The sequence below is a fragment of the Lipotes vexillifer genome, unplaced genomic scaffold (genome assembly GCF_000442215.2).
Source record: "Lipotes vexillifer unplaced genomic scaffold, Lipotes_vexillifer_v1.1 scaffold170, whole genome shotgun sequence".
NCBI classification, from domain to species: domain Eukaryota; kingdom Metazoa; phylum Chordata; class Mammalia; order Artiodactyla; family Lipotidae; genus Lipotes; species Lipotes vexillifer.
This window is the reverse complement of record NW_006772326.1, coordinates 291,419-308,175: the sequence shown is the minus strand read 5'-3', so window position 1 is coordinate 308,175 and position 16,757 is coordinate 291,419. Positions and strand designations below refer to the sequence as shown.

At 35.3% G+C, this 16,757-nt stretch overlaps 1 protein-coding gene and 1 non-coding gene across 3 annotated transcripts in view; one reads left to right on the top strand and one right to left on the bottom strand.

Annotated features, from left to right (window-relative positions):
* Nucleotides 1-277: 277 nt before the first annotated feature.
* The window catches only part of TBK1 (TANK binding kinase 1), a 40,179-nt gene continuing 23,699 nt past the window's right edge, over nt 278-16,757 (bottom strand). The window contains exons 8-21 of one of the 2 annotated variants that reach the window (XM_007447378.1): nt 15,216-15,395; nt 13,219-13,415; nt 12,300-12,358; nt 11,817-11,908; nt 10,231-10,332; nt 9,332-9,410; nt 7,072-7,193; nt 6,897-6,973; nt 6,258-6,297; nt 5,658-5,759; nt 5,438-5,534; nt 4,932-5,038; nt 4,629-4,700; nt 278-1,063 (exon numbers count right to left, since the gene is read on the bottom strand). In XM_007447378.1, coding sequence (XP_007447440.1) covers nt 1,012-1,063; nt 4,629-4,700; nt 4,932-5,038; nt 5,438-5,534; nt 5,658-5,759; nt 6,258-6,297; nt 6,897-6,973; nt 7,072-7,193; nt 9,332-9,410; nt 10,231-10,332; nt 11,817-11,908; nt 12,300-12,358; nt 13,219-13,415; nt 15,216-15,395 — 1,378 coding nt within the window. In that variant the 3' untranslated portion in view covers nt 278-1,011. The remainder of the gene's footprint in view (nt 1,064-4,628; nt 4,701-4,931; nt 5,039-5,437; nt 5,535-5,657; nt 5,760-6,257; nt 6,298-6,896; nt 6,974-7,071; nt 7,194-9,331; nt 9,411-10,230; nt 10,333-11,816; nt 11,909-12,299; nt 12,359-13,218; nt 13,416-15,215; nt 15,396-16,757) is intronic. The other variant, XM_007447377.1, reaches the window with a different exon arrangement.
* On the top strand, nt 8,408-8,480 carry TRNAE-UUC (transfer RNA glutamic acid (anticodon UUC)). Its single transcript has one exon. It is a non-coding gene; the product is annotated as a tRNA-Glu (tRNA).

The window sequence follows — 16,757 nt, the reverse complement described above, 5'->3', positions numbered from 1 at the left end:
AACCAAATCCTTCTTGGGCAAAATAATTTCTCATTGAGCACAATCCTTTAGTCTAGAACTCTGTGTATATTTTTCAAAGAGAAGGCTCCTTTTGGATTTGTATAGCATACATTTATGAATTTATGAAAGAACTTCTACTAAACTTGGAATCAGTGGGTTTAGAAGAGTCACAAAATTGCCCCTCGTGTAATTTCTGAGGATAATTTACCATTACCACCCATATTATTTTTCAAAAGATAACTTTTGTTTCTCAAACTGTTGTACACAGAAAAATATAAACTCTTTACATTACAACTGAGAAATTTATTGATACTTCTTCATAAAGTAGTAAGCAGAATTAAAGTAAAGAAGAAATATACAGCTTGAAACAGTTGAAATGATCCTAAAATTTTTATGACAATTATACATTTATGGCCAAAATAAAAATGAACAGTTTTTAATAATTAAATCACTTTAAAAATTTTGCTCAATAATTTACCTGAAATTAAACAGATACAAGGATAACTGGGATAATGCCACTTTATCCTTCTCAAAAACACTGTGATCCTAGTAAAAACAGTGGTTCGGTTCTGCTCCCCACTCACAAAAGCTACCTCTCCATTCTATCACTTATAAACGTGTTAACAATCAGCCTTTACTGATTTGTAAGGATGCCAATTTTGGTTCCACTTAAAAATGTTTCCAGTAGGCAGTCAGAGATATATGACTTAGCTGGCCTTACTCAGAAGAGTCAAGGATCAGTAAGTATCTCAACGTATCGGTCATGGCTTTCTTCTCAGTGCTCACTGAGGTCAAATGTCCTCATATAATTATAAATGTTAAAAAGTAAAATTACATCTTAGCAGCCAAAAATTTATATATTTTTTATGTATTTACAGTATTGTACATATTTACATGACCACATCCAATAGTGAAATGTAGAAACAAGAGACCACCTACAGAGGCATTCATTTAATGCCCCAATATTATTTTCTTGTGCAAACTGAAACTTGCCTCAAACTTCTTATAAAGCTATAGACAGTCAACATTGCGAAGGCCACCATCCATGGTTAAAGAGCCAAACCTAAAACACAAAAGAAAAAAGGCGATCTCAAAAGATTCATTTATTTGGCCTCCAACATTTTAAAGAAGAATAACAAATACTTTTCAGAGGAATAAACTATTATTTTTAAAGAGTTAACCAACTATAATTTGCTCTATTTCTTACTGAAACACAGTGCCACTATCATAAATATGTGAAAAAATACAACTCAGTGGCTTGGGAAGACTTCTTAAGAGAAAATGGGGGAGTAATGTAATCTAGAAAGTGTTAGAAAGAGCTGGATCATTTCTTTTGGTGGGGTGGGATTTATAAGCAAAGATGTGGAGTTGGGAGTCAGGGACAGTAAGGAATGGAATCTTGCTAAAACAGAATGTTACTTGGAGGAACGGTGGAAAATAAAGTTGGGTGATTAGGCTGGGGCCAGACTATTATATTCTTTTAATTCAAGTATGAATTTAGACTTGACTTTTTAGGTAACAGGAATTTAGAAATTTTTGAGCCAAGGGAGTGGTATGATTAGATCAGTATTTGGGGATATTACTTTGGCTGTAAAACCCATGACAGATGGGAAGAACTGGTTAGGGAAATAGGTAGTAGATTATTATCATGGCTCACAAGGTAGGGGGAAAGGAGATCTAAATGAGGTTGATGAGGGGGAACACAGAAACGTTTGAAGGAAGATTACCAAACTCGATGAAAGGGAGTAAAGAAGAGTGAGTGTCTAAAATAATTTATGGGGACTTCCCTGGTGGCACAGTGGTTAAGAATCTGCCTGCCAATGCAGGGGTTTGATCCCGGTCTGGGAAGATCCCACATGCCGCAGAGCAACTAAGCCCATGCGCTACAACTACTGAGCCTGCGAGCCACAACTACAGAGCCCGCATGCCTAGAGCCTGTGCTCTGCAACAAGAGAAGCCACGGCAATGAGAAGCCCGCGCACCGCAATGAAGAGTAGCCCCCACTCGCTGCAACTAGAGACAGCCCATGCAGCAATGAAGACCCAACACAGCCAAAAATAAATAAATAAAATAAATAAATTCATTAAAAAAATAAATAATAAAATAAAATAATTTATGTTCATGGTAGGAGGAGAAAGGGGAAGAAGATGAGTAAATTACAGGGGAGACTGAGTTGGGAAGGATGATGTTAAGTGATTTTAGATACAAAAAAATCTGAAGTGATAGATACCCATATGGAGACAGTGCACAAGACCTGGCTTCTATTACTAGCTCTGGCACAAATCCTTAAGTGGTCATTTAACATTTAAGTTATGATTCTGCCATGTCTGATTACCCATGTATTGTCAAGCCTGCAAATAAAACATGACTTATTGGACATGCTTTGGGAAGTGGGGATTTTATTCCACAAAACATGTGATTCAATATACAATTTTGTTAAAACATATTTTAATAGTCTTTTCTACTTGCTAATCTTTAGCCTTTCAGAATAAATTTAGGATTTAGCTAAAGTTGTGAAGAAACTATAAACTGCATAAATTTATAAAAAGTTATAAAGAGTTAGATAATTACTATGTAGATGCTATAAACCAATAGGAAACCAATAGAAAACCAATAGGAAAAATACTTTAAAACCTAATAGGCAATTCACAGAAAAAAAAATTGAATAAACCTATAAAAAGATGTTTGACATCACTATTAACCAAAGATATGCAAATTAAAACAAGATTAAAACAAGATGTTGGTTTCTACTAAACAAATTGGCAAACATCTAAAAAACTGATAACATTCAGTGTTGACAATGGGACTGTAACAAGCCTTTTAGAGAACAAACTAATAACACCTATCAAAATTCAAATGTGCAGGGTCTTCCCTGGTGGCGCAGTGGTTAAGAATCCGCCTGCCAATGCAGGGAACACGGGTTTGAGCCCTGGTCTGGGAAGATCCCACATGCTGCGGAGCAACTAAGTCCGTGCACCACAACTACCGAGCCTGCATGCCACAACTACTGAAGCCCATGTGCCTAGAGCCCGTGCTCTAAAAGAGAAGCCATCACAATGAGAAGCCTGCGCACCGCAATGAAGAGTAGCCCCCACCCACTGAAACTAGAGGAAGCCCACGCGCAGCAACAAAGACCCAATGCAGCCATAAATAAATAAATTTATATATATATAAAAAAATTTCAAATGTGCATACCCTTTGACCCAACAACTCCACATCTAGAAACATCAAGAAGTCAACCTTTCAAAAATTCTTACACAAGCACATGAAGGTATATATACAAGTATGTTCACTGAAGCATGTTTTGTAATTGTGAAAAATTAGAAACAACTTAAATGCCCAACAAATAGGGATGCACAAATTGATATGGTAGATCCATACACTAGGATATCAGGCAGCTGCTGAAAATGAGAAAAATTAGAGCTATATGTATAGATATGAAAAAGTACCCTTGATATACAGCCTTAAGTGAAAAAAGTGAGACTAAACTAGTATGAACAGAATGATTCCACTGTTATAAAACACACATGCACAACAAACTATTAATAGTGATCACTTCTGTGGGAGTGGGGAGGTATGAGAAAGGGGAGGTGGGGTCTTTTATTTCAATTTTTACAATTATATATTGTTTAAACATTTTTTTACCAATTCATTAAATTCATTTAAAAAAATCGATAATACTATAGAAGCGCCTGATAACTTTCTGCATGTAGCTCAAATACCATGTGATTTCCTGACATTTAATCTTTCCAAGCCTTATGAACATGTTTGGTCTTTTATTTGAGAGAACAGGGCTAGTGGGGAGATAGGAGGCTGGGTTCCAGCTCCAGTTCATCTCTTCAGGTATGAACGTCAACACCCGTGGAACATGGACAAGGACTATCTGCTGTGCCCTGGAATGCAAGGCTGGAATGCACGCTTAGTGAGGCCATGCAGCGTGAAAGTGCCCTTCAAGTGTACAAAACACCACATAAATGTGAAATTCTTGCATTAATATCTTGCGGGTGAGAGGACCTGTGGAGAAGCACCTAAGGGCTGGAAAGAGAAGGCTTCTATTCATGGGCCAAATAGGACTTAACTTCTCTGAGGAACCCAGACAAGGAAACAGCCACCAAAGTAGCTTTATTGGCTCTGTACATTTTCCAACTCTCTTTCTCCTTGATCTATTAGGATTCTGGAGATAAGCAGACACTCAGCTCCTCACAGAACTCCATGAACAGATGGCGCTCACGTGCAAGGAGGGGTTCAGAGGGCTCTATGAGTTACATAGCACTGATCAGAGTGCTGGCATCTCCTAAGCAACTCTGAATCCAGAATTGAAAATGATAATTCTAATGAGAAAATGTTTTGAAAAATGTGCAAAAGATTTTCGTTTTCACAGACTGATTCAAAGAATTCTATTAACCAGTGCTTCTATAAAATGAAATCAATCACAGTTGACTTGTCTTTATCGAAAGAACCCCAAACACATTAAAAGGAACCATGAAATTCACAAAACCTAAGGGTTCTGACTTAATATTCCTTTCCCACTGCTTAACCTATTGATACAGGAAGACAGACAGATACAAGTATAGATGTACTCAACTGCATATATAATTACAGGGCAGAATGATCTTTGTATTACTCACCTTTCTAAAATATGATTATTTTCAGCAAGTTCTTTAACTACCCCTTCCATTTCTTCCTTTAATTTCTTCATACTATATTCAAAATAAAGATAAAAGTACCTGTGCTCAAAAAAAGTATTCAAGTGTTCTACAGTTATATTTATATATAGTATGTTTAGTTCTCCAGATTGATCTAAGTCATTAAATAATATTAGCAAATGTATTCATAACAAATGTAAAACATTTCAAAATAAAAGAGCAAGATCACAAAATGAAATAAAAACAAACGGAAACACTACAGTTACCAAATAATAAATTTCTTACCCAAGAGTCATTTCTACTAATGTGTTAGAACATGGATAAATTGGGGTCATGGTATGTTTGATTCCACTGGAGGCTGCAAACATTTTCTGTGGCAAAGTTTCCTGTAACTAAAACATCAAAAACAAACAAACAAAAAAACCATATCAATCATAGAACAGAATACTTACTACAGATCTTATATCAAATGTTACAGGTTTTAATAAGTCCTTTAGAGCTTTAACTTTTAATTTCAAAACCATCAATGATATAATACTTAAAACTTTTTAAGAAAAACTTTGCTTATAGATGATTTTAAAAAATGGTCTATCAGATGTTTTTCACTGTAAAACATCTTAAAACTTGGCTCAAAATACATACCACAAGTGGGCAAGCAGAGCTGAATATAGGCATATTATACCCTATTTCTCTCTTCTCAATCATTATCAGATATAAACTTAGAAGAATTTTATTTTAATTTTTCCCAGTAGGAAAAAGCCTTTTTTTTCTAGGTAATTTTGAAGCTATACCTCGTTAGTATAGTCTTGATACTTTGATACTTCTTCTTCAATATCAAAACACTGATTAGTTAGGGATAATAACTGTTTCCTAAGATGAAGCATCTTTCTGAAAACCAAAAAGAACCAATTAATAAGCAGTCTAATATTATTTTTACTTAAAGTATATAATATACATTAAATTATATATTGTGCAGACAACCACTAATCACCCCCCAGAAAGTTTACTTACCTCATCCATTCTTCTGACTTATCCAAAAAAGCCTCGTACTTTTTAACACATTCATCTGTAAAGTGGGTCATAGCTTTTGTTGCATGATAATACAGTTTTTGCCTGTAATTTAGAAATAATCAGAGGCTTAAACCCATGTCACTGTTTCTATTTCCAATATTAAAGAATTTTCAAATATATGAAATTTATTTCCTGTAATGACTCTTGTGGGTTTAGAATATTTACGGTAGAAAGCCTAAGGTTTCTAAGACAGACATTATAGCAGCAAGAGGAGAAAAAGAAAGTTGATAGTGGAGAATGGTCAAAAACTATTTATAGAATGAGGTTAAGGTTAAGGAGGTGGTTAAGTCTGCCCTTGCCTATGTTCTCCATTATCTGTCCTTCTGCAATCAGAGCACAGGAGGCAGAAGAAGACTGCCCCCTTATTCTCCCATCTCAGTAACCTCTCAACCAGGGGCCAGATGAGTGGGCCTCAAATATGTGCACATAAGTAACAATTCTATAAAGCCAAGACTAAAATGTATTTTTTATTATGATTAATTCCAACGTTAAGAAGAAACATAACCAAAAATAATTATTAAACATAATCTGAACACTTACTTATCAAACTTGTGGATTTGTTCTTCATTATAAGCTAGTCCTAAAAATAAGAATATGTATTACTCTTGTAAATGTAGAATCATAAAATCGCATGCAATTTTTTTTTGAGATTATTACTTCATAAAGGCTAAGAGTTTAAAGCAGATGTCACAAACTTCTGACCCATAGGTAGATACTGCCCACAAATGCTTTAATTTGGTCTGTACAGTGCTAATGTTTAAAAAAAAATTAACTGCCAACATTTAAAAATCAGGATATTTCTAATAAAGTCTATTTCTAGCTTCTCTTGAGGCCTAGGAACACTGGAAAAACAATCAGGTGAATCTGAGTAGTGGCTCTCCCCTTCACATGGAGGTGGGGGTCCTCCTCTCTAGTCCCCCTCAGTTTCCACGGGCCAATCTCATTCCTTTCCATTATGTGCGTGGCCTCTAGAGGTTTCAGAGTTCTGATCCCTGATATGAAATACTCAAAAGGTTGGTTTTAAGTATAATTTTTAATATGTTCAACCTCTTCCCTGACAGAACCAAGTCTCTGAAATAAATAAGTTATGTAGACACCCTTACAAATATACCAAATTAATTCAACCGAATTACAACTAGTAGGGCTGACTCAGATTAACAAATGGAAAATTTTACTTACTACGTTCTGCTTTGTCTTTTTTGAACTGATAGTAAATCTCTGTGATGCAATTTAACAGGACTTGTAGCTTTTCTACACTATTTAAGAAAGAAAAATCCAAATAAATTAACTGAGTCAATGTGAAAAAGGACATTTAATAATAAGAGCAGAAACTGCCAATGCAGTTATAACCTACTGTCTATCTTTTGGATGAGTGCCTTCTTGATGGGTCCATGTATCTGCCAGCAATCCACCTGGAGATAATTTGCTTTCAATATCCTGAAGACTGGTTTCTATTGTTCCCTGAGAACTGGAAAGCTAAATAAAACCAATGGGTTCAGATCCAGATTACCAAAAATCAGAAATGATCATCACAATGCCAATGGAGCCTAAAGTTTGAATAACATTTCTTTTGTAGGTTACTTCAGTTCAAAGTCAGAATAATTATTTTTATCTTTAAATGCAAGGACAGTTTCTTAGGTTATATTCCACCAAGAGTACAATATGATAATAAAACATGAGTATTAATATATTTTATAGGGCTTCCCTGGTGGCACAGTGGTTAAGAATCTGCCTGCCAATGCAGGGGACATGGGTTCATGCCCTGGTCTGGGAAGATCCCACATGCTGTGGAGCAACTAAGCCCATGTGCCACAACTACCAAGCCTGCGCTCTAGAGCCCACGAGCCATATCTAATGAGTCCGCATGCCACAACTACTGACGCACGTGCACCTAGAGCCTGGGATCTGCAACAAGAGAAGCCACTGCAATGAGAAGCCCGTGCACTGCAGTGAAGAGTGGCCCCCACTTGCCACAACTAGAGAAAGCCCGCACACAGCAATGAAGACCCAACGCAGCCAAAAATAAATTTTAAAAAATCTTATATAAAATGTATTTTATAAAACATTGCTTACATCTAATATTCTTTTTTAAAAAACATAGAAAATACTTTTTTTTTTTTTTGCAGTATGCGGGCCTCTCACTGTTGTGGCCTCTCCTGTTGCGGAGCACAGGCTCCGGACGCGCAGGCTCAGTGGCCATGGCTCATGGGCCCAGCTGCTCCGCGGCATGTGGGATCTTCCTGGACTGGGGCATGAACCCGTGTCCCCTGCATCGGCAGGCAGACTCTCAACCACTGCGCCACCAGGGAAGCCCTCAAATTAAGTTTTAAGTGGTGGTTTATGCTGCTCCTAGCAACAAACAAGCGTGCCCTCTGCATTCTGCTCGTGTTAGCATTGGCATTATGTATAATTCTTAAAGCCTTGCTAACCTGAAAGACAAAATGGTATCTTACTGTTATAATACGCAATTTTCTATTACTCTTGTGATTGAACTTTTTTTTCCAAGAGTTTCACTTAGATCTATTCATTTTTAAATCATTTCTAAATGTTCTCTATTTACTGCAGATTTAATGTTTTCCTTATGCATTTGTATGAGCTATTTTCATATATATAAAAAAACCCTTTAACTCATTTTCTCAATCTGTTTGTTTTTTAATATTATTTTTTTTAACATAAGACATCTTGGGAATTCCCTGGCGTTCCAGTGGTTAGGACTCCGCACTTTCACTGCCGAGGGCCCAGGTTCGATCCCTGGCTGGGGAACTCAGATCCTACAAGCCGCGTGGTGCGGCCAAAAAGGAAAAAAAAAGAAAGAAAAAACCAAAACAAAACAAAAAACATATAGAGATCTTAAATTCTTTCTTTTTTTAATTTTTTTAAAAAAATTTATTTTATTTATTTATTTTTGGCTGCATTGGATCTTCGTTGCTGCGTGCGGGCTTTCTCTAGTTGTGGCACGCGGGGGCTAATCTTTGTTGCAGTATGTGGACTTCTTATTGTGGTGGAGCACGGGCCCTAGGCACACGGGCTTCAGTAGCTGTGGCATGCAGGCTCAGCAGTTGTGGCTGGTGGGCTCTAGAGCACAGGCTCAGTAGTTGTGTGCACGGGCTTAGCTGTTCCACTGCATGTGGGATCTTCTTGGACCAGGCCTCAAACGCGTGTCCCCTGCATTGGCAGGTGGATTCTTAACCACTGTGTCACCAAGGAAGCCCCTTAAATTCTTATATAGTCAAATACATACCTTGCTTTTCATGCTTTATGTCTTCTTTAACAATAATGTTAAGAATGTGTTACCTTATACTTCTAAAATATGGAAAATATTTTATGGACAAAGTTATTTTTTACAGCATTACATAAAAGTGTGAGAAGTAGCAAGCAACCTGAAGGACCAACATTAAGGGGGTAATAAGTAAAAATATTAATAAATCAATTGGCTGCAATATCATGTCTATTTAAAAAGTAGTGTTCCTTAAGTTGGGAAAAGGCTGTTCTTTCTCTGGAGATCTTTAGGTACATCACGTTTCTAGGAAAGTTCTAGGAAAGTTCGGATCTAATCTTGCCAGCAAAGGAACAGATTATGAGCTCACGATTGTCAAAATTTTGTAAATACTCACTCTCAACAGTTTGGTGTGTATGTCTGAAATTTCACCTAACTCTGCTGCTTCTAGGTTGATCTTCATCAACTTTTCATATCTGTATGAAAAACAAGTACAGAAAAACTAAATGAGCATAAAATTTTAAATGAGCATAGATTTTAAAAGATGTTTTATAAATTATATTTGAGTTTTTATTATCATAACTATTTAACAATAGAATACTGAATGCAAAGCCTATAAGCAACAGATCCCAAGAAAACTTGATGTCTCTGTAAAGAAGGAATTTTATATACTTCTGCTTATAAATTTGCAGATTAAGAGATAAACTATAAAAGACAACTTTATTTCAGTCTTATGTCAGGATAATAGTCGAAATACTAGATTTTGGAAATAATGAAGGTCAAGAGTATATACTAGTTTCACTTATTATACTTCCTGTGCAGTACAAATAGTATAGCCTAGGAACAAGGCAGTTTAAAGTATCATTGTTTCAAAAAGGCATTCTCAGGGGCAAGATTAATAAGGAAGAGTAAACTAAAAGTAATCTCCAAATTCTAAAAATACTACCCAAATAGGGTTCTAGAATACCTCTTCCTACTTCCTTTGATCACAGGTTTTATATTTTCCTATGCAGAGTTGTCTGCTTTGCAAGGTAAAAAAAATGAGATGTTTCTATTTCAGATTCCTTTTCCTTTTCAAAGGGAAGGAGAAAATGCCACCAAAAAGATGGTACTCATTTCTTACTGAAATGACTGAGTATTTTTGCCCTTATGAGGAAATGACTTAATCTAAGGTTGTCCCTTAACAGAAAGACTTGCAGAGCATGCTATTCATGCCAAGGATAACTAAACAAACTAAACAGTAATGGAAAATCGTTGACATTTTAACCACTATTAGTAAGGAAGTAGTCTACTTACACTTTCACAGTCTTTTCAATGTTTCTGATGCAGAAGTCTAATGTGATCACAACTTCCGTCTTTTTGTGAACAGTTTCATTATAATCATCTTTAACCAATTCTCTAAAAAATAATAATATTCCCATTAGTTTATCTAAAGAATTATTTGTTTTCTCTTGCCTTTCACTAATTACACTGCTGTACTACTTTCTGTTCAGACAAACTTCTTAACAGTCTTGATACATTATGAAAGCCAATTCATTTTTTACTACTGAAAGCATCTCTGTGATGCTTTATACCTATCCAGGGTACAAAACCATCACCACTTATCAGGTTAACAGTTTAGAAATCTAAGGCATTAAAATTACATTAAGGAATAAAACTAATCTACAATCATACAAATAAGCTGAACAGCATTACATTTTATACCACCAGAATTAGTTTTTAATGCTCATAGTAGACTATTGTCTGATTTATACTTAAGCAGGATGACACAGTATATAATATAATTGAAGACCTTCTGATCTATATCAAGGGCCAACAAACTAAGGCCTGATGCCTGTTTCTGCTAAGAAAGGTATTTACATTTTTAAAGGTTGTAAAAACAAAATGAAAACAATTTGCAGTCCACAAAGTCTAAAATACTTACTAACTAAAAAAGTTTGCCAACAGTGGTCTACGTGCAAAACTATTTTTTCACGACTTATTGAACTAAAAGCTAATAAGTAAAAGAAACAAAAGCTTCATGGAGCAGCGACTGGAGTAGATAGCAGCAGCAAGAGAAAACAAGAGTTGTTAGCAACAATGCTATGAAAATAAATGGAGTCAACACTTAGGTTTTTCCAAAAACCATTTAGTAAAAACACAAAGGCTTCTTAATGGAAAGAGAAAAGCATAGGCTTACAAACTGGGTATGTGAACACATAAAAAAAAATTATAAGTATAAATTTATGGGTTTAACATAAAGGTGACAGGAAAAAAAAAGAGACTTATACTTTTTTCTTCTTAGAAGCAGCAGCAGCAGAACAAGAATGATGAAATGCTTCATATCTTTTTTCGAGAACGGAAGGACAGGTGTGAGGTGGGTAAACATAAACTGTCACAAGCATTAAAGCCTAAGGGCACTGTTGAGTCCATTATTATGTGTGTATAAAACTGAAACACTTCAAATGATGTTGTGTAGAACTAGAAGCACGATTCTTAAGAGACCATTCATTCTCCATTTCTATCAGATGGAAAGATGACATCATATATTCATCCACAAAACGTTTCTTAGGGCCACGGGGCCATGGCAGTGAAAGTGCCGAGTGCGAACCACTGGACAACCCAGGAAATCCTATATTTTCCTAATTTTTTTTTCTTAATTTTAAAATTCAGATACTATTTGTCCTATCTGTCTCATAAGGTTTTTGTAGGAATCAAATGAAAAAACAAAACAAAACAGCTGCTAAACGTTTTGTAAACTGTGAAACAAATGTATTATAATAAAAATCATACACGTGACCCTACCTAGTCTGAAGAGGTAAAGCATCAATGATGGGATGATTACCAGTTATTTAATGAGGCCTATGCGAAGATCAATTTTCAAAGTTCAATCCATTACTTACATCAACCATCGTATCCCCTTTCGCATTAATTCCTGATAAAGCAGCAAGGTACTGGCAATTCTACAGGCATAACACACAACTCCTGTTACTGCCTGATGAAGAAATACAAAGTGTCAATATTTGGTGCTAAATGTGGTACAGGGTAAGAAAAACTTTCACATAAAAATTTTCAAGCTTTTGTGTTTTTATCATTAAAAACACAGTAAGCTACTAATTTCTAAAAGCTAAGGACAGATAGAACTGCAATAAAAATTTTAAATAAACATAATAATGGTAAAAATGCACTGTCTCAATGGAGAAAATTTTCCTATGCGTTCAAGAAAGGATACAAAGAAGAAAGAACACAAAAATTTGTCATGGGTAACAATCTAAATGAATAATTTCCTAAATTACATAGGTGTATATAAAGATACACTTTTTATTGCTTCCACTATTAATAATTTTAATTCAGATGTTTATATAGTCATTTAATTAAATACTAACCTTAGCCATGCTGGCATCCCCATCTAAATCATAACGTGGATGTACTTTAGGGAGGGAAACTGAAATAATTAAAATCAGAAATAAAAAATTATGAATTATTTCATCCTTCATACATCAACCTCCAAATTAAACATTAACCTCTAAATTACCTCTAAATTAAATGTTAGTGGTAAAACTCTTTAATGTTCTTTTCCTGGTTAAAGAAAACCACTTGAACAAAATGCTCATTCCTTAACAAATTTCCTGCACTATTTCTAAGGAGTTTCATTTCTTTTTCTGAAATATATTCCAACATAACAAGCTCAATGCTTTTCTTTAAATCTAAATCAAATCCCAAGATCTAAACAGAAATATAAAATTCCAGGTAATTTTTTTTCACCACTAGAATTAATAATTTAAAAGATTCCAAAATGCAGATCTAATTTTTCTTAAACTTCAAAGCCTGGAAAAGTGTCCTATTCACCCTGGAAACAATAAATATTTGCTGAGATTTATGATACAAAAGGTTATTTTGAGTGTTAGTAAAATACTAAAAGCAGAGAGCTACAGTAAAACATATATGACAAACTATTTTACCATTTTATAAACAAAATATTTAACGTCAAATTTTGTTGCACACAGGGTTTTAAATTTTACTACTACTTTAATTAACTTAGAAAATTTTAATATTTATAAAAGTTCTACATTAATGTCATCATCAGTCGACTTTATGAAGATGACAATCATTTTTATAGTTTTTTTTTTTTTTCTTTTGGCCGTGCCGCATGGTTTGTGGAATCTTAGTTCCCTGACCAGGGATTGAACCTGGGCCCTCAGCAGTGAGAGTGTGGAATTCTACCCACTGTACCGCCAGGGAATTCTCAGGGTTTTTTTTTTTTTTAAATGGCTAGTAAGAACAATAAGAAAAATCCCAACTTACTTTTTTCATATACCAATCCTATTGTACTCAGAGGTTCCCGGCTTACTACAAAGATGGGATTTTCATCAGCAGTTTTAGGGAAATGTTGTGCCAGTCTTCCAGGTTCTAGAACTAAACGTCGTCCTTCATATATAAGTTCTTGATTTGAAGAAATAATTTTGGTTTGTTTATACACCAGTTCATGAAATACAGTAGCACTGTGTGAGAAAAATCCAAAAGGACAACAAAATTGGGATAAAAAAAAGAGGTAAAAAAATTTTTTTAACGAGGGCCAGAACATCTATTTCTCAGTGATACTTTAGATCATGACCAGTTCACAGAAATGCTGCTTTGTTGATGTGGGTACTATAAAGTTTATTAAATTGAAAATTCCACATAATCTGCCTATACAGCAATCAATTCTAAAATATTTTTATGTTTGATACCTATACTGGATATGTGCCACACACAGGAGTTTTAATATTTAATAATAGGGAGCCAATATAGCAGAGAGTTTAAGGGCACAGACTCTGGAATCAGAACAGCTGGATTCAAATTCCAGTTCTTCCACTTACCAATACAACAACTTAATTGTTGTATTACCTTCAGTTACTTAACTCCTCTGTGCTGAGGTTCTTCATCTATAAAATGGGAATAACAGTCTCCACCTCACAGAATTGTTGTGAGGACTAAATGATTTAAATATATAAAGAACTGAGAACAATACTTACAACATGACTATGTAATGTTTGCTAAATGAATTAATAAAATCAGGTATTTTCAAAATGATGTTTTGGGGAAAAGGGTAGATTCTCCCTAAACAGATTCATGAAATCAAATAAACGTTCCAGCAGCAATGCTGTGATTCCAAACAAAAAAAAAGCCACTTTCAAAAAGCCTCTGCTGTGATTTTTGGCTCAGGCTTGGGTGGGCTTTTTATGTTCATGCACACTCTTAAGATGAAATAGTGGCCAACAACTATGGTACATATCTATTCAGGCTATTAAGCACCAAAATAAAGATGAATAATATATTTTAACCTAACGTTATATGAATATTATTTTATTCATTATATTTACATTATATTTAATGTTTATAATATTGTTAGATATAGATTAGACAAAAATGTCTAAAATATTATTCCATCTAATTGATTTTATTCCTTAATAAATTATCAGTGAAAGTCTCTTTTTGAGTTTTATGAGGCATCAAAACTGCTGAGTCTTGTCAAACAGCAATTAAGTCATATAGAAAGGGTGTAATGTCTTTTTCCCTTTCATTGTAAAGAACATTTTTTTTGAGATCTTTGTAGATTCATGTGCAGTTGAAAGAAATTATATGGAGAGACACTATATACCTTTTACTCAGTTTCCGCCAATGGTAACATCTTGCATAAGTATAGTACAATATTACAATCAGGATCTTGACACTGGTATAATCCACCTGTCTTATTCAGATTTCCCTAGTTCCACATGTAAGGATATGTGTGATTTAGTTATGTAGTTTTATCACATGGGTAGATTTTTATCACATGGGTGTAATGTGTTTTTTTAAGATAAAACAAATGGTTATTTCCCTAGTACTCAATAAGGGCTTTATGCCACATATGCAAATAATAACTACACTAACTATCTTTAAGACTTACACTTTAATATTTTTTAAGTGACAGGACAATATTCTTAATAAAACTTGGCCCATTTATTAGTAAACGCTATTTGTAGTTATGTGATTATGTAATTTGAGAGAAAGCACAGAAAGGAAAATAGTCCTGTAAAACTTGCAATGTAAGAACAAGCTAATTTACCTGTAAATTTTAGAAAATTAGAAAACTAATCCTTTTACTCCAAAGATAAGTGAAAAGGAATTTACTCAGCACTCAAACATTTTCTAAGCAGAAAGTGGGTACCTCTGGTGAAGCTGGGGCATCTTCTCTACTTCCTCTCCTGATTTATGAAGATACGTAATTATTATATAACAAGATGTTACAGTACAGGAAAAAAATATAAAGAAGTACTTACGTATTATAGCTATGAATATAAATTTTATGAGCTGTCATTTGTTGTAGCGAAAAAACATGAATTATCATCCGGTGAAGTATATCACTTGTTTCTGCAAAAAACTGGTCAAAACCCCAACACTTTTCCTGATCTGCCTCAAGGATGTTTGCAAGAACAGGGGTAAGTAGAACTTGAAGACCCCTAAAATAGTATTGAAAAAAGTTACATGAAGAGTGAATGTGTTATATTCTGTCTAGGTACAAAATCATAATATTTATCAACAAATCAAAGGAACTATTATTAGATTAATTTAAAATTGTAAAAAATCTGCCAACTTTTCAGAAAGCCAGGTAACCTTGATTTAATATTGCCTGTCAATGAACCAGGGGTTACGGTATTTTTATGTTAGCTTTTACAGATTATTTTCTTTGATTCTCTCCTTCCCAAGTTTCCTCACTTTTCCAAACATATTCTAACATTGTATATACATGCTATCCAGGTGAGATAAGTTGATTGGAACCCTGTGGTCATAAGGATAAGATAATGGCTTAATTTCAGGGTCATTAATGTCCTTTTTTTTAAAAAAAATATTTTATGTATGTATGTATGTATGTATGTATGTATGTATGTATGGCTGTGTTGGGTCTTCGTTTCTGTGCGAGGGCTTTCTCTAGTTGCAGCAAGCGGGGGCCACTCTTCATCGCGGTGCGCTGGCCTCTCACTATCGCGGCCTCTCTTGTTGCGGAGCACAGGCTCCAGACGCGCAGGCTCAGTAGTTGTGGCTCATGGGCTTAGCTGCTCCGCAGCATGTGGGATCTTCCCAGAGCAGGGCTCGAACCTGTGTCTCCTGCATTGGCAGGCAGATTCTCAACCACTGCGCCACCAGGGAAGGCCCCCATTAATGTCCTTTTAATACGTCACTCCAATACGTAATTTTTTTATGTTGAATTCATATGCCTTTTGTAGTACACTTCTTTAGGAAGGAAAATTACTATAATCATTTAGCAATCAATGAACGCCAATTCAACTAGGAATAAAAAAAATGGAAGGACCTTTATTCTTTCTCATGCTTTCACTGAATTTTAAAATATGCTTAAATAGACTCAATTATGGAATTCAAGTAGTCTTAAAAATATATTCTTGACTACACGACAGACACTGGAATAATTCCTTGCCTGTTAACAGTTTTTAATGTATGCAGTGGACATTAAAATTTTTGCCTAACAAGTATCTATTCTCCCTTATTTTGTAAGAGAATCCACACCTCTCTACTCTCTAACTCTACTCCCTGTGCATAGATGGGCATGACAGTCAGGTTTGGTGATTATGATTGGTCAGAAGTGGCCAGGTGGTAGCACATAAGTTGTTAAATAAAAATCAACCCAGAGGGGCTTCCCTGGTGGCGCAGTGCTTGGAGTCCGCCTTGCCGGTGCGGGAGACGCGGGTTCGTGCCCCGTTTCGGGAGGATCCCGCATGCCGCGGAGCGGCTGGGCCCGTGAGCCATGGCCGCTGAGCCTGCGCGTCCGGAGCCTGTGCTCCGCAAATGGGAGAGGCCACAACAGT